Below are 20,744 nucleotides of genomic sequence, written 5' to 3'. Positions count from 1 at the left end.
TTCTACTGCAAGCATTGAGGGTACATAATTTCCTTGGAGAAGGAAAAAGCACTTTTTCATACTTATCACTAAAACCGTGTTAGTTTCAAGGATGATGAATTAAATGTAACTGCTATGATTGCAAAAGGACTGCAGCTCATGATACAGCACATTATATGCAACCCTATGTAAGGAATGGTGACAGAAGAAGATTTAAGCAGAGGGCAGATTTCAAAATTTTCTCCCAAAGAACATTGCTAATCACTAGCTGTTGTTTGCTCTTAAGAGTGTGCAAATATTATATGCACATATAAACTTTACATGTACAGAACATTCATTTTCTGATTTTCCAGATGAAATATTATTTGATCCTAGCTATCGTAGTTAGTCAGTGCTAGTGCTAAAAGGGTGTGCTAATAAACACCAATGAGCTCAAACATGCTTGTTTTGTGGACATAAACAGCAGCATGAAAATGTCAAAGATAAAATGTGCCTCTGAATAAATGTGTATCATGATGTACTTCTGAAATAATTTCTGAGCAGGAAAAACTCTGTTGGTGATATAACTACTATATGTTCTCTAGTTCGGATAATATTGGAAATGCCATTTCCACCTTTATGTTAGCAATACGGTAATAATAGAATTCTTATCTTTTGAGAAATCCACAACTGCCTGTTTAGTCTGAGCAAAGCTGTTTGCATATACTCAGAGAGGGCCACAGAAAGGACACAATTTCCTGAATATAACCACAGAGTGCAAATATTGTGCCCTAAATAACACACCAGTTACTGTAAATGTCGGTAGAGGGAGTTTTTCTGACTTTGATTTAGTAAGAGCCTACAGCAAAGCCAGCTGTTAGCACTTCTTAACTGCTTGTCAGTGTGAAGGGGGGAGCATCATTTCTGCACACTTTTGTTTTGTGATTAAAAGAGGGAAATGATTTTTCAAGCACTTCCCAACAGGTGCAGAACCACAGCTTTAGTTCTGTTTGATTCTCACTTTGCTTCTTTTTTGTGTTCCTACTAAATCTGCTAGTTCTTCCTTGTAGGAAAAAGCTGATGCCTGCTTTGGAAATGTATCATCAAAGGCTACCAGAATTAATTTAAAGTTAGCTGAGGAGCTCTTCAACTGTGAGCTTGGCACATAGACAAAGAGTGTGTGTTGATACGTCTGTAACATACATATGTATGTCAATATTTTTAGCTATTTGTCATGAACAGGAACATAATGGAAAAACATGGATGAGACTGTGGTAATCAGAACAAATTAATTTTTGGATTGCCAGTCCAATCATCTTTTGTAAATCCAGACAGTTTTCAATAGTTTTCTGCAAAAGTCAACTTGTTCTGCCCTAGTGCATAGCTTTTTGGATGATAGAGAAGGCTTTGCAATGAAATAAAAATGACTTTAGGTGCTTCAGGCAGTATTTCAGGCATTTGAGGGTTTTTACAAGGGCACATACAAAAAAATGTATGTGCAAATGGTCTTTCACAAGTGAATATTTGCATGCCCAAGTCAGGTAGCTTGGCATGTTTGCCTGTGATCGTGTATTTTGAGACAAGCATAGTTCCTGAAAGGAAGTTTTCAGAGCAGCAGTTGTTTTTCAGAAATAAGTACATGCTGATGCTAGACTTATATGTATGATCTTTTGTACAGTGCCAGACATCGTTTCCTCTTTTTTGTCTCCTCATACTGTAAATACTTTTCCAAATAAATAGTTTGAATGGCAAATGATGGAGGAGGGCAGAAAGAAGGAATAAGCTGGTTGTTTGTTATGTAACATAGGGAATCATATTTTGACTAAAGCTAAATAAGAATTTTCTCAACAAAGTGGAGAATACAGAGGCTGATTTTGCAGTAGAATGTAGTTGCGTGTATTTAACAGGGTGTATTTTTACTTTCATGGAGGTAAGTACGTATTTATATTTTTAGCATTGTCACCTTCAGTGTCATTTTGTCTTTTTTTTTTTTTTTTTTCATTCCTTTATGGGTCACTGAAGCCTATGGCCTACCATTTCAAGACTAGCTTTCCTATAAATAATCTTAATTATTATAAAGTGTAATTTTTCAAGGTAGACACATGCACTACAGCAGAAACCTTATGAAGCTCTCTCTTGAGAAAAACATGTGGAAAGGTGAGAGGAGATAATGAAACATTATGAATACCATGTGCTTCACTTCTCCTATGGAAAAAAAAAAATCAAAAAAGAGATTATAGTAAAATCTGCAGTTGCTTCCCTGCTTTTGCATTATCAACCCACTTTGCACACTTGAAGTCCTTAGATGCAGAGGCTGAAATGTGTCCAACCTTTCAGATGAAGGGAAGATAAAGGGTGTTTGATTTTAGGACAAAGGATCATATGCATTTTCTCTCTCTTACTCTTTCACTTCTCTCTTATTCTTCTCCATTTACAGCTTCTGCAATCCCAGATAATGGAAGGAGATCCTGTCTAAAGCTTAAAGTCTTTGTGCGACCAGCAAGTAAGTTCTTTAGATTAAGCTTTTGAGGGTGGCTTTGTAGCGCATGCTTTACTGTGTGGTCTAGTTAACAGCAGTAATTTTTTTTTTCCATTTTTTTTACTGTTAAATCTTGTGTATCTGTTCTGTACAGCAACACTTGTGTTACGGTTTTCATCATATTTTCTTATCATTTTTCATAAGGCTTTATTTTAATTACATGGCAATTGCTAACTTGTTGTTTCTTAAACTGTTGTACCAATGGAAGACTACACTGGCATATGGATATGTGCCACAGACTTTAAAATATAAATATGCTTAATTATATACAGTCAATAGAGAGAAAAAAAGAGAGAAAAAAAAAAAAAAAAAACAGAAAGTGGGGAGTTTAAGGGTGTCTCACTAACATATTTGGCTGTTATCTCTATTTTTGTTATAGACAGCTGTATGAAAACTATAGGTGTTCATGATCGTGTTTTCGATGTTAACGACAAAGTAGAAAATTCATTAGAACCAGCAGGTTAGTATGCTTAGAGAATCTCTTTTAAAAAATGCGTGTATCCCTCTGGTGCTTGAGTACTTTTTTCCTCTTCTCTCTGCATGCTTTGCATGGTATAACTGCTCTGCTTTTGCTCGTTTCTAGCAGTGCTAATATCACTTGTGATATATTTCCTGTCTCCTTACTTAATGCAGGGGAGGAAAAACGTTGCTTTTTCATTTATGCAGTTTAATAAAATACGGTGTGTGCCAGCATAAAATTTGATTGGTGTCATGAACTTGCTGGTCCATCCAAGCCAAATATTCAGCATGTTTAAAGACCACTCTAGTTTTTGACTGGGACCAAAGTCTTAGAAAGTAAGGGCACACTTCATGTGTTTTGTGATGTCAAAAGACTTTGAAAGAAATAGAACCACTGCTTGTTTAATGCTAGCGCATGACACAGGCATGCAGCTGATAGAGTTAGTGTTTAAGTAAGAAATTAGTCCTTTATATATATACATATATGCATATTTTGTTAGACAAAGTATTGTTTTTACATGTGCAAACAAACACATACACACACCGATAAATGTGAATTTCTATCCTGTTCCAGAAAACTTAAGATATATATATTTTTTTAATCTGTGGTTGACTTTTTTTGTTTGGTTTTACTTTTTTTTTTTTTTTTTAAATTTATTTGAATAATTTGGTTTGTCATTTTTTCATTTGTTCCCCAAAATGCTGCCTTTAAAAATAAGAATAATACTTTCTTTTATACAAGAAAGAAATCCTTATCAACACAGGGAAAAGTTGTATTATCCTCCACCATCAAGCTGTGTGGGAAGTGCATGTGTATGTTTGTATGACTCAGGTCTATGACAGATAGGAGCATGTTTAACTCTAGGGGTGTGAGTAATCCCATCCACCTCAGTGGGATGTCTCATGACATTAAAATTAGGTGGGTATGTAGGGCAAGCATGAGCAATAGTATTTATCTGTTTGTTTTATTTGTAACACACTGTTCACACATTGCTATGTTCAAACCTCAATAATTAAAAAGCACAGTTAAATAAACAAATGATACCATAAACATTACAAGTGTTTAAAATTTAGTATTTACCCTGAAGAACAGATTACCAAGATCTTTTTTTTTTCTTTTGTCTTATGTTATTTGAAAGAGACTGTTCCCTTGGTTTTGTTTATTGTTGCCATTTATTTATTTATTTATTTATTTATTTATTTATTGTTTTGTTATTTGCTGATTCTTTAACTAAAAGCCATTATTTAGGCAGAAGTATTAATAAGATTTCCACAGTTTGAATGATCTGCCGATAAATACACAGTATAATTTTATATTTTTATTTGAGAGGGTTTTCAGAACTCACCTAAAAATTTTGTTTTTGAGAATCAGGGATGTTCTCTAAGCAAATATACATGCAAGATGAGTGCATTTACAGCAGAGATGGATTTGCAATTTTATTAACATTATTCACCTTCTACAGGAGGCATTAGGATGATCATTTCCCATCTCTAGGTAACCTATGAATCTAGAAACTCAGTGCACTCTTTTACACTTTTTGAATTGGTGCATGGGCTAATTGAAGTGTATTCCCCCTGGTACTGGTTTGCAAAAAAGATCATGTGAGTAATAAGCATTTGATCGTAGTGACCTCACTGTATATTCTTTTCAGCAGTACTGCTCACTTGCCATTGAATGGCTATACCTAGCTAGCACCGTCACAAAAGCATATTGTTAGAAAGCAGCAGGTGAAACAGAGAACCCAAATCATTCAAAGAGTATCCTGCAGTCTGAGATGAAATGCTGTTTTTGTTACCAGGGGGAGATAATACTCTTAAAGAGAAGGTTTTCATTCTGAACCTTTCAGGTATCAAAATGTTGACACTCCCAAGATCAGTGTTTATTTGCATTATTATTTGGACCAGTCACCATCAGATAATCAGTCATTCCGAGATCTACTAACTGCTGTCATGCTTTCCTGTTATGAGGTTGTTAGGCTTGCTGCTGCCCCAGTGGATCTTGTATGTAATCTGTAACATGTACTCACCTACCTGCCTCTTGCGCTCATCTTCTGCTTGTGCGCTCTCCCATGCCTGCCACCATCTTCTCCTGCAGTACACAGGAGAATGAGGAGGCAGGAGGATCACATTCAGCAGATTACTTACTGTGACTGCTCTTCTGAAAAAAAAAAAAAAGTGATTTTTGAAGCCTTATGATTTCACTTGTTTTGCTCAGAAAGTTCAGAAAGTTGCAGGAAACTGATTTGTAGAGATCACTCTTCTTTCAGAATTTACTGAAGTAATCGTCCCTATTCTTGTCCACCCCTTCTGTCCCTAAAACAAAAATTGCAGCTGTGGAATAATTACACCTGATGCATATAATGTAAAGCAATGTGATCTGGAAAATTCATGGTTGTCAAAATAATTTTTTCTAATTACCGCTAGTATTCCCAGTCCTTAGCAGTGACCTTCCAGATCTTATTAATGAATTTTGTCATATTTGTCACTTGCCTTCATTGTTTAAAACAAACTCAAACCTTCAGCCTAAGCATTAAAGATTTTATAACCCTGCACCTCTAAGGAAAATCATATTTGTAAAGTGATTTTGAGAACTGCAGATGAAATGTGTGCTGTAATATATGAGCACAGACACGTTGGGACTGCATTGACAGAAAGCTCTGATGATTTCTTGTAAGGAGACCCTTAAATGAATTCCCCTGTGAAGAGTTGTTTTTTTTTTTTTTTATGGCATCATAGAAGATTTCCACGTTTTTAATTTAGGAATTAATCTTTTTAGTTTAGGACCTTTTTGGTTGAGATTTGTTAGCAGTACTCAGTGTTCCAGTCGTGAGAGCTGAGAGTCATAGAGAATTAGGATTTATTGCTGCTTCACACTAGTTCTGCCCTATTGTGTTTTAGTCCTGACTCATGGATATAATTAGTAAAAAATGTTAACATTCAGTCTGCAAATTCAGACTTACTTGCAATTCTGTTGATGATGCAAGGGGAATGATGATAGTTCACATCATTCTCCCCTGTACTTTTAGTTCATCAGTGGTGAGTATATGTCTCCAAAGTGGGCAGAGCCAACTCTATGTATATCAAAGGAGATAGAGCTGACCGGTAGTACAGGGGTATCTTTTCCCCACACCTTCTTAGGGTATGATTTAATGGGGAAGTTGCTCCTGTGAAGTACTGTATTCTCATTGCAGTGCCACTGAAGCACAATAGTGTAAGTAACTTACAAGTGAAATACGGAACAGCTCTTGGTTCTGACAACCATCAGAACTAGCAGCTTTAAATAGCCCTTTCCAGCCCTTTAATTGTCCCTTTCTTGCAAATGTGAACATGTTCACAACTGATCAGTGCTTGCTTTTCACACTTTTGCATTGAATAGCACCAAGGACATGCTGATAGACCTGACACAACTGCAGCATCAGTGCTGAACAAAATGTGACGTTGCTAATCCAGTTTACTGTGCATCTCCCAGTGAAACTGGACTGGAGTCAAAGAGCCTGTTAACCCAAATAATGCTAAGTGCTCTACCTGCTTCTGTGCTAGGTGTCAAGGGTGTGAAGGGGATCTTTTGATCTAACTGAAGCTAAGTAACGTGAAAGGCTCCACACCAGTGTTGCCTGGTGATCCTGTTGCTGTACCTTCCACTTCCCATAGTGTCTTTAATTGGGATCACACAGTTCTCATCCACTCTAATCCTGGAAGCGCAATTTGTTGAGATGGGAGCTCTGAAACAAATATATCACAGGTATTTCAACACCTCTCTTAAAATGGGGAAGTTTATTACACTAAGTTGTGAGATACTGTTAATTTTCCTGGAAACTTAGGCATCCTAAAATAGCTTATGAATTCATTCTGAGGCCACTTCACACTTCCTTAAAAGGTTTAGCTCATTTTGTTCATTTAATACTAAGAAAATTCAAACACAGAGCTGACTTTTTATGGCAAGCCTCAGACAGATTGCTCTTAAATTAGTTAAACTAGATAGCTGTGGATATAGGGGATTTTGCAAAGAAAAATACCACGCTCATAACAACACTAAAGTTGAATTTGAATTTACCTATATATATATATATATATATTTTTTTTTTTTTGTTACAAGTTTTAGCTCTAAGGCTGATTTTTAATTAATAAATAAATAAATAAATAAACAGATCTTTATTCGGTGTAATAAAATTATCAGAGTGTTTTTGACTGTATTCTCCTCTGGTGCCTATACATAAGCATGTTTTCACAAACCAGGTAGTTATTTTTTCATTAGTTTTGTCAGTACATATGTAAATCTGTATTTTGTGTACCATAAAAAGTAGTCTGCTACCTATGAGATTTTGGGATTGTGCCTGTATTGTATACAATCAGAGACTGTCTTAGCCCTCAAAATTCTGTTTTGAGAAAGGAAGACTCGTCTCATATCCCCTGCACATCCCAAAATGAAGTGTACTTTAGTGGAAATTTGATGTGTAGAAGTGGAATAAATGCTTGCACTTATGGGCTATTCTTTTTAATTCAGGAGCCAAAATCTGTAACTCAGGAATGGGGTTAACTTTGAAATTAATTCTAAGCACATGTAACTTCCTCAAGCCCTTTTGAAAATCAGGTGTTTTTATTTAGCTGCCTCACTATTGACATTGCTATCTAATAAACCATCCAAATCTGGAGCTACAGTATTTTCTTAGAGTAGGAATCTTTCATTCCTTAGTCTGCTGCAGTCAGACTTAACTTTCTGCTCCTCTGGTCTTCAGTGGGAGTTTTGCCAGTAAGAAATGCAGGACTTGGCCCCAAGTTGGCTACATAATGAGGTATTACATGGTTGTGAAAGTCAATGACAACACAAGGTTCATTGCCCTATTTCATAAAGGCAGTGAAATCTACTTGCAGTTGTCGGCTCAGTGAGAGTTTATTAAGGATGCAAAATCTCATTGGAATGTATGCTTTCTGTTTGAACAGATGATACCGTACATGAGTCAGCCGAGCCATCCCGTGGTGAGAATGCGGCACAGACACCGAGGATACCCAGCCGGCTTTTGGCAACTCTATTGTTCCTCCTGGCAATGCTTTTGATATTATAGCACAGTATGCTCCAGCAACCTGTCGCAGAAAATATCAGGGTCTTGGAACATCAAAGATCCACCTAACTGCTCATCCCAAGAAAGGGACTTTATTGTTTTTGCAGATGTCAAATTGTTATTTTTCCCTTTTCCCTGTTCTTCTCCCTTTTAGCCTGAACTCAGCAAAAATTTGAAGGGGATAACTAGCTTCAGCACCTGTCCCTACCTACCCTGTGACTTTCTTAACCCCTCCATACAAATAAAAGGACTCCAAATGAAAATGCCAAACTATAATAGTGACACTAGTGATTCTTATTTTCCTCTGCATTCTCCTTTAAGAAGTCACCTCTGTTAGTTCACTGTGTCATCCGTGTGTAGACAAGGAAGAGTAGTGGCAGATGCAGTCAGTGAAGGATAAAGAAACTGAGTGAAAGCCTGGGAGAGTTTTCTCTCCAATACAATATTTATGCCTTCTTGTTCAGCACTGTAAGATGATCATGCAAGGCATCGTGTCACGATGTCAGGACTGGAGGGGAAATATTAAGAACAGATATAACACCATTTCCTCCAGGAGTTTCTAAATGAACAGGCTTCTGAAAGGGGAAGACATTGTTTCTTACAAACTGTCCTGAAACATCTTTGACAGTAAAATTCATGCTCACAAGTAGAAACGCTGTCTTTGGTGAGAGAAAGGGGTTAGTATTTAAAAATGTTAGCACACAGCAGGCAAGGTCAGATTTAGGAAACTTCACTGGGGGTGTGAGTGCCTCTGTTATTTCGTTTTAAGGGGATAATGCACACCGGATTATTTTATTTTAAAAGAAATCACCGTGGTGCTACAATTTTTTTCTTGAAATGCAGAGGCACCTTTCAGAATAAAGTGACCTTCCCCAGCGCTGACTTAGTAGCTGATAGCCTTGGATGCTGCTCTGGGTGTTAATACATGCTATGAGAGGACATCAGTGGCCAGAGGAATCATGTTTGGGACACAGGATCTCCAGTGTGCTCGATTTGTCTCTCCTGCAAGTTCCTCAGTCATGGGAATAAACCACAAGTAAAAGAAGCCAGAACAGTTTAGTAGCATTGTTTGGTGGGGGGAAAGAAAAGAAGTGTGGAATATGAATTCAAGTGTTGATTTTTTTATCCTTTCCCCTTCCAGCACAGTTTGAAGAGTAGAGGAAACGTGTTTATCAGCCAGAGATAAACTAGATGGGCTCCCAAAGACTTAACAAAATATTTTTTTAAAAATCCACTAGAATAGAAAATACATTATTTAGATATACTTTATGCTGAGAGTGAGTATATATGCTTGTCCTATTTAAACATGTGAGAAAAGTGGTACGCCTTGATGCAAGTAGGAAATGGGACTGTCTTGTTTGATGGAATTGGGAGTGACCCTGTTTAGGGAATCTGAGCCTTGGCTATGGTAGAGCTTGAAAAAGTCATTTGCCAGGAAGTGCGAGCCTTGGGGTATTTTTTGTCTAGGCTGCCATGAAATTCGAACTGCTAAGCATAATCAGGGAAATATCAAACCAAGACTGAAACAAAGCTTTTCTAAACAAAAACTGTGATAATTGTTAAATGCGAAACAAAACATGGAGCGCATTCAAACAAAACAATGGTTTTCTGTATTACTTCTGAAGAAAAACTCTGGCATAACAAAATTGAGTGATACCAACAGCAGACAGCACTTGCTTGTCTTTTTTTTTATTATTATTATTATTATTTTTAAAGAGGAAAAGCTTTCCTAAAGTTGTAAGCAGCTCACTATTCAGTAAAGGATGAAAAGGGGAAATCAATTTAAGATATAAAGGGAGGCTTTATGCATGCTAAACCACAACCTGAGCTTGCCTGATACCATACAACAAGGTTCTTGTTGCAGGGCCTGTGCTTACAGCAGGAATGTAGGAAATTTCCTCTAGTGTGAAGTGCACACAAAAAAGATATGTAGTCTAAACAGTGAGGGAAGTCAGCCAGCATCCCATTACAATCTAGCTGGTACTTTCCACTCTTTAGCATGGATGTACTTGGTACACATGCTAATACTTCCTTCAAGTAGGAATTAAAGAGCTGTAGATGAGGTGAGTTTAGTCAAAATGAACCTCAACAAATGGATTATTAACTGATAATATTGCATGATAGGTAACCCTATTAAATGATTCATAACAATTACAGACAGTTGTACCAGCAGTGTCAATTTCATGTGGAAGTGGTGGCTTCATTTTCCATCCTTTGTCTCTAAGTGACGTCAGAGTTTGAGATGTACACTTATCTACAGCAGACACTTTTCAATGGTTTTGCTTCAGGTGCAACACCATTGCACCTGAATAATAAACCTTCAGTTTATTACAGAGCCTTGATGGGTAGGTGAGGGACAGCACGAGTGGTGCAGCTGCAAGGCAGGTCTCTGTGCTGCCCAGGGTGCCCAGAAGACTACAAGACACTGCCATTTCAGTACTTGATGGCATCAGGCAATCCCAGTCATAGAAGTAAGTACTGATGGGTTTTGTGTTGCAAAGCAAATCTCTGATGCTCTGAATGCAGATGTTGGCACCAACTACAAGGAGATTTCTGCTCCCCTCCACTCTGCCTGCCCCTTCTCAGGCTTGAGGAACTGATTCTCCCTCAGCCTCGGTGGCTTGCTTACCCCCATGGCTTGCACTCCTGGCTGCCAAGGCCACTGCAATGCAAAGCAGGGAAAATAGGGATCAGTGGGTTTAGTGGATACCGTGTATCCTTTAATAGACAAGGTAACATTTCGTGTTAGTTTAGAATATTGTTTTGTACTGTACTTACTTGGATGGCGAAGGAAAGACAAGTAAATCTTAAAGCTATGTTCTTTAAATTCTGTATTATTAGCAACCTCTGTTGTATATAGTGTTTGATAATAAAGTATTAATTTGATTCTTATGTCTTTTGTAAGTGAGAACAATAGAATTTCAGGATATTAAAATCACGCGTTGATTACAAGACAGAGCTTTGAAGCATCAAGTGTGATCATGGCTGAGAACTGAGAGACAAGTGGCCATGACACTGCAGCATACAGGACTCATCTTTGGAAATCGTTCATCTATTGCAAGACTTCACATTGTCGAGACCTGGAACAACATGACTTTTGATGATCAATGTTTTGTCTTCAGTGTTTAAAGGTCTGATATTGGAGCCCTGTGGTTTCTGTGTTAGTTTTTGTTCTTTTGTATCATGTTTGTTTCTAAAAACACTTTGGGGATATAACAACTCTTTTTCTCTCTCTTTTTTTTTTTTCTAAATCTTTTTTTTTTTTTTCCTCTTGTTTTCCCTCTGATTTTGTTTCCATTAATAGTTTTTTTTTTTTTTTTTTTTTTTCCAGAAAGGATCTTGCCAGTGTCATGTGCGCTATATGTATGTACTTGGTTCCAAAACAACTAGAAACAATTTTGGGAGGTATAGAGAGTAGATGAGTAGATTGTTTCCTTTCCTATATAATTGTGGAAGGAAAATGGTTGTATTTGTACCTGTTGATTCCCACCCCTAGTTGTCAAAACTGAACTTAATCCATTGCCTAGTGAGAGCAATGGTTCAGTCACTTTCAGAGACTTAGAAAAGTGTGTTAACTCTTCCCCTCCTTTCATTACACTTGGATTTTGTAATCACCAGTTTTACTGTACAACCCTCCACACTTCTCTCCCCTTTTCCTGCCCTTCCTCCTCTCCCACCCCTGTCCTTTTTTTAATTTGGAGCTGTGAAAGGGCAGATCTGTTTCTGGCCTGGCATCACTGAGTTTTTCCCATGCATTCGCCCTCGAGCTTCTCGGATGTGAGACAAATCTCCCTACAATAGGCTTGCTGCCATTGTCTGTACAGTTTAATAGATGCTGGCATGTTGGAGGTTACCCATGAGTCTGCGAAATCCGCTTTCCATGCTTACTCTTGACACCCCCATTGAAGCCACTCATTGTGTATGCATCTGGGTATGAAAGTCCAGCTCAGTGTGGTCCTGTGCTTGTACTGCCCTGCTTTGCAGTTTCTTTGCACTTATTCATTGAGTGCTGTTTTTGAAATGCTTACATTATATGAACTTAAAAGAAAATGTAAAAAAAAAAAAAAAAAAAACCAACAACAACAACAAAAAACAAACGAACAAAAAAAAACCCTGCCCCATAAGATCTGTATTTGTATATACACGTGTCCGTACAATTATACTTAAATAAAATTAAAGATTTTCATCATTTTAATTGGTTCTCTTAGGCTATATTTTTGTTCATTTAATTACGTCTTTATTTTAGGGGCTATTTGTACCTACCTTCCATATTTGTGGGCAATGTAAAGCCATGTGGAGTATGAGTGGGAAAGTGTGAAGAATGCAGTGGGCACAATGACTGACTACCTAGAGCTGTAATGACCTACATCCTGGCTGATCTAAACTCTGGCTGCTCTGCTCTTCACTTTTTTCTTTTTGTTTAAAATTATTATTATTTATTATTATTATTATTATTTATGTGTTCATAGTTCTTCCAAATACTTAGGAGAAGAAGGAACTATGCCAAAAAAGTGCTGGAGCATTACATGGTTTCCATCATCTCTTTTGACCTGCTCTGGGCCTCCAGAGCAGTATTCCTTACTCCTCTGGGTAGCACATATTTGTGTGGCATTGCTCTTGCTCTCTGAGGAATAGAGACAGCCCCACAGGTATGCGAACAGGGCAGCTGCACACCCATCTACCCCGGGTGCTCCTCTGACTGACAAAGAGATGGGGTTGGAAGTGGTTTGAAATCTCAGCCGTCATTTTAGTCACAAAAGTGTGGAAAAGGGCTGAGGGTGGTGGGAGTTTCATGGATGGGAGAATATGAGCAATGGTACCTCCTGCAAGGAAGAAGAGGAATGGAAGCAAGCAACTGTGCCGGCTCTTTCTTTTGCATCTGTGCCCCCTGTGGCTGATGCAGTGCCTCAAAAAATGCACAGGACTGGATCGGGCATGACTTGTATGTAAGGTGTATTTGGCAGTGCTTGTTGTCTAATCACATAATAGGTACAGTGGTGTAGCAGGAGAATTTAGGTCATGGAAGGCGGGGACACATACCGAAACCTATAATACACGCACCCTGCATTCAGAACTCGTCTGTAATTACCACATGTTAGCATTAAACTCACTGAAAGCTTTTTATTACATTTAATTAGTTGACAGGGCAGTAAGTACTAATTATAACTTACTCTAGCCTTCTTTACAAATGAGAAGTGACAGCTTGGTGAGAGTAGAAGTGTGTGTAAGTATTTGATACAAAGAATTGATGCACCAGACTTTTTCCTCTGGAGCTGTGATGTTACAACCAGGGCAGGGTTATAAGTGACATGTGTTCAGTATGTCTTAACATAATAGCCATGTCCAGAAAATATCCTGCAGCCTGACACGCTTAATAGCCTTCGCTCAGAAGACACTCTGCTTTTGCTGAGAATGGTATTTGATTTCATTTTTCTGCATTAGTGTGCACAATGGGCCTTTGTGCTCCCTCATCTTTCCTTCCACAGAATAATTCTGCTCACAGAGTACCTCTAAGGACATTCTTAGGAATATTTCGGCATGCATCATACCACTACAATACGGTTGTGTGCCAAGGTGTTTTTATTCACTGGAAACAATGCTCTGATTTATATAGGCTAGAGATGTGATAACCAACTGGGATGGTTAAAATTTTACGAGCTTTAAAAGTGAAAGATTGAAAAGTGTGTCCTTTTAGTATTTCCCCTTAGAAGAAAATTTAGTTTAAAACACTTTGTATTACAGGTGTGTGCCTAACTGCCCAGATCAAGACTCATTCATTGTAAAGGCTGTGATACAGACTACTCTTGTATAAGCCAGTTATTCATGTTTGTTTTTAGCATCACTTTCATTTGATGCTACAGGTGAATGCAAGCTGAAGTTGTGCCAATTTATTTATTTTTTACTTGAAAATTTATCCTAGACCAGATAGAAGCTTTTTAAAGCTTTTTTTTTTCCTTTTTATTAGATTTCTTAGATTTCTTAGATGCAAAAATATCATTTAAATAAAAATCAAAGTAGAAGTGTGATAGCAGTTGCAGAAATGTAGAAAACCTAAGCAGTTTTTGTTTTTGTCCCCCTCAGATAAAACTATTAGGTGAGTGATGTCAGTCATATTTAATGCAGAAGAATTCAAAACAGAGTAACTCCTGCAGCCACCCGCACATCTTCAAACACTCATTTTTCCTGTGATGGTTCTTCAGGCAAATTCTCCTTTCATCTGCTTACACAAGGATGATTATAAATACAAGAAGAAATTGCAGGGAGGCAAGCTAGATATCTACTTTGAGGAAAAGAAGCATTTTCTCTTTTGCCTAGAACTTTAACAAAGTGTACACTGTATTTGAGATCAGGCTTAGAGTGATTTCTGTAGGCTTATTCACCTTGTAATACAGCTCTGAAGTGAGGGATGGAAGGGTTCTCCTGTATATACATTCTTAAGTGCATTCTTCCGCCAGTTATCCTGCAGTTCTCATGTTCAAAGCATGCTCTAAGTGCTATTTTGTGGGACACAGTTGCCCACTTAGCTGTATTTATTTTCTGGTACTAATTTTAACATTTAAACTTTTTTTTTTTTTTTTTTTTTTTTTTTTTTTTTTTTTTATCCACAGATAAAAATGCTGTTGGCAAAATTGAAGTTTTTGTTTGGATGGTATTTGTAAAAGGAGAGGTCAAGTAAATCAATAGGGTACTGTAGATATAAGTATCCCTCTGTTCCTTCTACTGCCAAGAACCGATTTTATCTTATGTTCTCCCGGATTATAACTTTCTGTATCTTCACTAAAGGTTCACCTAAACACTGACTACCCAGTCCAAGAAGTTTAGGAGGGATTTATTTAATTATTATTATTATTTAAAAAAATTTTTTTTAACCTTTACCAAAATGATTAAGAAGTCTAGAAACTGAATGCATCAAAAGCAAAGCATCTTCCTAAAGAAGCATCTCTGATGCAATATTTAAGTTCTGTTCCTTTTTGGATAGTGGGAATGACAGAATCACAGAATCATCTGGGTTGGAAGAAACCTCCAGGATTACCTAGTCCAACCTCTGATCTAACACTAACAAGTCCTCCACTAAACCATATCACTAAGCTCTACATCTAAATGTCTTTTAAGGACCTCCAGGGATGTTGACTCAACCACATCCCTGGGCAGACAATGCCTAACAACCCTTTCAGTCATGAAAACTGCAACTTTAGCCCATTCCCTAAATGGAGGGCTATTTACTGGAAGTAGCTAGTCCTGCAATGCCAGTCATTGACTGAGGAGGGTCAGAATAATCAAGCCCTTGGCTGGGTGTGAATATTTCAGGGGAGATTTGGCATGCTGTGCATACCCCATTGCTTCTCTTTGCTGTGATAGGCATGGAGAACAGGTAGGTGGGGAAGAAAGACAGAGCTCATCCAGTCTCAGAGAGCTATGCACCATCCACTGCAGAAAGTAGACATCAGACTTTAAGCTGAAGAAAATGGCTACTGGTGTAAACTGTTCATGAGTAAAAGTCTTACTTGTTTGTTGAATTAATAAAAACATTAAACAGAAAGCTTGCGAAGTACCAGGCTGTGTTCTCTAGAAGCAGTCCTCTGGTCAAGCACTGTTTTTGGGGAAAGATTTACCTCTCAATTGGGCCAATCGATTTTGAAAAGCCACTAACATTTAAAAACATTGAGTTCACCTAACCATTCCTAAACAGGAAAGGCTTGAAGTCTTGCACTCTCCAAGGCTCCTCTTGGCTGCACCTCGAGCTGGTACATCTGGAGCAGCTGGCAGCTCTGGATTTTGAAGTACCACACCCTTGTGTGAGGTCTTCCCCAGCTACTGAGCATGCTGTGTGGCGATCGCTTTAATGGACATTTTAAAACTTGGTTTGGGGAGTAGTTTTTTCTTAGTTTTATCTTTTCTGCCAAAAAGATCCTGAAGCTGAATCTGGACTGCAGAGTGTAAAGTGACTTTCAGGAGACAGGATACAGCCACAGTTTGATTTAGGAACACTGCAAAGAGAAGGAAGGCTCTTCGTCCTTAATAATGAAAGAACAAAAGCATGGATCATGCATGATGTTAATAGTTATCAAATGTAAAGCAAAGCCCAATGAACCCTTGTAGTGATGCTTATCAGGCTTTCTACATTGCTTTTACAATATCCTGGCTCTTGCACATACTTGCATTACAAAAGGCCTTGTGTTCCCCTTGACACAGAAGCCAAAACAAGTGTGCATATCGTCTTTGCTGGTGAATAAGTGCCCCTTTTGTTGTTGCTTATTTAATTATTCTGCATTTATTTGCAGGTAAAAGAAATAAAAAAAAACTGCACACACTTCCTGTGCTCTGGTCTCATTAGCCAGATTTCCTTAAAACTCTTGTACTCCAGAGAAGTTTTGCCAAGTGGCTAAATGCAATGCACACAGTATGAATATTTATGATGTTTTAATGATGGGATTTTTGCATCCATGAATAATAAAGATTTTAACAAGAGCAGATAACGAGATTGTACAAAACAGTGGAGTGGTTAATATAGCAACCTCTTGGTGCAGGGACTCCATTGACAACAGCAGGCAGTGTGTACCTCCCTCCCCTTTCCCCTTGCTCTTTCTCTAGCACCAAAATTAGTCTGGTGGGACATGCAGATCCCCCAGATAGGTTTGCAGAAAGCAGGCATTTTATGTATGCTTTTTGCCATAGCCATCTCCTACATGCTTAGTTTGAAGAAGCTCAAGATTTTTGAATAAAAATGGACCTTCAAATTTTGAACATAATACTTTATTTCAGATTCTCTCCAGCAGTTTGCATCTGAGTCTGAAACTGCCACTTTGCTTTGACTCTTTAGGAGCAACTAATCAACAAGTGTTTACAAGAGACTTATGAACCCCACGAGGATTGGGATCCCTAAATCAAAGCAACATGGTCTGAGGCAGGGAAGGGTGATCTTTCCTCCGTGCTTCAGCCAGATGGCACTGAAGGGAAATCACTGTTAGGCCAGGTCTTCAGTGAAGTACAGGGAAGACTGCAAAGTCCTGGGGACTGCAGGCCTCCCAGCACTTGTCTGTAGTCACAGGTGCTAAAGCCTGACCTCTTTACAGTCAAACTGAGGTCTGTAAGGCTGTGGTAATGGCATGCTTGAAAATAAAAATGAACATTTTACCTTCTTATAAATTTTATAGCAAGGGTTTATTATATGTTTACTGTACCTGGGAGTGCTGGACCTGTGGGAGCAGGTGTCAGGCAATGTGCAGGTAGATAAGTGATGTCAACAAACCAATACCCATTTAAAAGACCTGTTTGTTCGCACTTTCTATCTTTGCCAGCTCCTTCCTGCCCTATCCTGTTGTTAGAGTCAGACTGCTTCACTGCCATCCCTGCTGCCACTCTTCTACTAAAACCCCTCAATTCAATGCTTTATTTGGATCTTGTGTATAACTGCCATCCGTTCCATATTTTTTCCACCTGGAGATATCAAAAAATGTTTGCCTGTATTTTAACCTTTGGTCAAACTTCCTCCCAGGCAAATAACTGGGGCTGTGCCCCACTGCCTGTCACAGTCCAGTACCTGTGTGGTGAAGATCAGGCCTCAAACTGATCCACTTGCTCTCAAAGCAGCAGCTAGAAGATGTTTCAGGTAAGAGTTGAGCTGGAAAGCTGCCTAGTTGGGTGCTTGTGTCTATGTTACACAGTAGAGGACATTGGAAGGATTTATTATAATAAAGTTGTTTTTCTTGAAAGGAAGAAAGGGAGAGAGAGAGAGAGAGAGAGAGAAAGAGAGAAAGAAAAAAAGAGAAAGAGAAAGAGAGAAACAGAGAAAGAAAGAAAGAGAGAGAGAGAGAGAGAAAGAGAGAAAGAAAAAAAGAGAAAGAGAAAGAGAGAAACAGAGAAAGAAAGAAAGAGAGAGAGAGAAAGAGACAGAAAGAGAGAGAGAAAGAAAAAGAGAGAAAGATAAAGAGAGAAATAAAGAGAGAAAGAGAGAGAAAGGAAGGAAGGAAGGAAGGAAGGAAGGAAGGAAGGAAGGAAGGAAGGAAGGAAGGAAGGAAGGAAGGAAGGAAGGAAGGAAGGAAGGAAGGAAGGGAAAGAAAGAAAGAAAGAAAGAAAGAAAGAAAGAAAGAAAGAAAGAAAGAAAGAAAGAAAGAAAGAAAGAAAAGAAAGAGAGAGAGAGAAAGAAAAAGAAAAAGAAAAAGAAAAAGAAAAAGAAAAAGAAAAAGAAAAAGAAAAAGAAAAAGAAAAAGAAAAAGAAAAAGAAAAAGAAAAAGAAGAGGTTTAAAATAAAATAGTGTTTTGAAAGAAGTCACAGCTGAGCACTTTTAAAAAGATTTATTTTATTTGCATTTATGGTCAGCCAGGGAAATAAAAGAAGAAAGACTTTTGATCTTCAGTGCAGACTAAAATAAATCAATATAGATCTTATGTTACTTTCTTGCCATCTTCTCAATATGGAAGGTTATTTAGTGTTATATATATAGTCTAACCCTGTTAAAGAGAAGAGAAGAAAAATCCTTTCAGAGCTTAAACAACTATTTAAACTAGTTTTTAAACTTTCATTAATGGGCAAACGAACTCACTATGAAACAAGTAGATCCTTCCCTGTTTGTGTTGGCACACAAAACACTACAACAATCATCATGAAGCAACTTATCTCTGATCGTATTATCTGGGTGTCCTGTCACAGCTATTTTCAAATATTTGCTCCTTTTGTATGCTTTCAGTGAGTACTTGTCCCAGAAGCCACCATGAAATCTACTTACATTATTTCAAAAAAATAAAAAAAAAAAATCACAAAGAAGGAAATTAAAGGATACTTCCACTGCCCTAGTTTCATCTCTCTCTGGCAACAGATAAGTGTTTTAAATGTCTGGTTTAATACACTGAAGAGTAGTAACACTCTTCCATTTTGTGGTGTAATGCAGTGTGCTGGCTGCCTGGGCTTTAGGAGGCTGGTGACAGGAACCCTGCATTTCCCTCTTTCTCTGCTGAGTAAATCAGAAGTCTGAAGAAGTTGCTGCTGAAGAGACCACAAAGAGCACACACACCTATGCCATGTGTAGTGCCTGTAGCAAGTGCAGAAGCATTAATAGATGTAACCTGGGCTCAGTCCTCAGAATATGCAGCCCCAACACTAAAACAGGGCTTGATGAAATGGAAAAGATCGTATACTCAGAAATGGAAAAAAGAAAATACATGCAGTCTTGCACAGATTTTTTATTTTATTTTATTTTATTTTATTTTATTTTATTTTATTTTATTTTATTTTATTTTATTTTATTTTATTTTATTTTATTTTATTTTATTTTATTTTATTTTATTATTTTATTGAGAAAAACAAAGCATAAGAATATTCTAATTGGGCATCCTACGGAAAAATGAAAAAAGGAAAGCCATTCTTGTGGTAGAGCAGCAGGGTGTGGAGACTCCTGAGGAGAATTTTCTGAAGGAGAGAGAAAACACACGGTGACTCACTGGGCAAGCAGTTTCCATTTGGAAAAATTAGGCAAGAAATATTAGCACACCAGATTCAGGAGCTGTTTACATCAACACAGTGCACTGCTTATTGCACATACAGAGTGAGTGATACTATGCCTGGAAACCATCTTGTCTTGTCTTAGCTCAGAGTATCCACCATGAGTTAAAATGGACAAAGGAGAAACAATGTGAGTCCTTGAAATGAAGCAATAAACAGAGGAACTTTATGAACTGGGCACCTGGTACTGTGCTGTGATCCCTGGTTTTTAATTTCTGATCTGTCTCCAACTAAACTAGAAGAGAAGGCAGGATATCTAATAGTTATACTGTCTATAGGGCATGGCGGAAAGAGCAGAGTTTAAACACTGCCTTATCACACAGTGTGTCCTGTAGACAAGCCTTCTACTCCAACCACCAAGAAAACACTCTCACACACTACTGTGCTGCATGTATTCAGCTGTGTCTATGTATGCTCAGGGAATCATTTACACTGCCTTTAGGAATTAAAATGAAAACCTAGGGGCAGAAGATAAATCTTTTGAAACATGGCTGTTGAATGAACTGGGAGCAAGAATGAATACAAAACTACTGTAGTATCAAGCAAATACATTGGCCTTCATTGTGAGCCAGTGTGCTCTCCCTTTTGCCCAAACCCAGCACCCTGTCATTTTTAGCAATAAGACTTGAAAGCATTCCCTTCATTACCAAGCACTGTAGATAGGATAGGTGGCCAGGAGAAACACTGTAACAAACTTGTTTGGGCAGAGTACTAGGTGTGGAAACACCTATATGGTTGAAAAGCTTCTGCACTGGCAAAAGCTCATATGACACGTTCTTTTTAATGAGAGAAATGTGACCATGACTATGACAAACTACATATTCATGGGTAAGAGTGCCCTGGGTGCTAAGGAATCCTATGAACAGATTGTCAGACTGTGCTGAGCCTGGCTAACAAACATAGGGAATGGAGCTCCATTTTTCCCCAAAGCCTAAACTCTCACGGACCATGGGTCCCTAGCAGGGTGAAGACAAAGGCGGAAGGCACTTCAGGGGCTGCTGAGTTTCCTGGTCATCCCTTCCTGAGATTTTCCCCTATGAACCTCATCTGGGCCTCCACACTGAAAGATGGAGATAGGAAAGCCCCCTAAAACAAACATGTTTTAGCTTTAATATTGGGTTGGCATTGCTCCCTGGCTGCTTCCCAGTAAGTTTTTAAATATACTTTTTTTTTTTTTTTTTTTTTTTTTTTTTTTTTTTTTTTTCCTGCTCTTTTCTCTCAGACACCC

General features: G+C 38.0%; 1 protein-coding gene across 2 annotated transcripts in view; it reads left to right on the top strand.

Moving 5' to 3' along the window:
* Nucleotides 1-12,211, top strand: part of EFNA5 (ephrin A5) — a 213,558-nt gene extending 201,347 nt beyond the window's left edge. For both annotated transcript variants that reach the window (XM_084503310.1, XM_084503311.1), the window contains exons 3-5: nucleotides 2,396-2,461; nucleotides 2,877-2,957; nucleotides 7,898-12,211. In XM_084503310.1, the coding sequence (XP_084359436.1) occupies nucleotides 2,396-2,461; nucleotides 2,877-2,957; nucleotides 7,898-8,019 (269 nt within the window). In that variant the 3' untranslated portion in view covers nucleotides 8,020-12,211. The remainder of the gene's footprint in view (nucleotides 1-2,395; nucleotides 2,462-2,876; nucleotides 2,958-7,897) is intronic.
* Nucleotides 12,212-20,744: the final 8,533 nt, after the last annotated feature.

Source organism: Aythya ferina (genome assembly GCF_964211825.1).
Source record: "Aythya ferina genome assembly, chromosome: Z".
Lineage (NCBI taxonomy): Eukaryota > Metazoa > Chordata > Aves > Anseriformes > Anatidae > Aythya > Aythya ferina.
The sequence above is the reverse complement of the archived record's forward strand: the minus strand, read 5'-3'. Positions and strand labels throughout refer to the sequence as shown.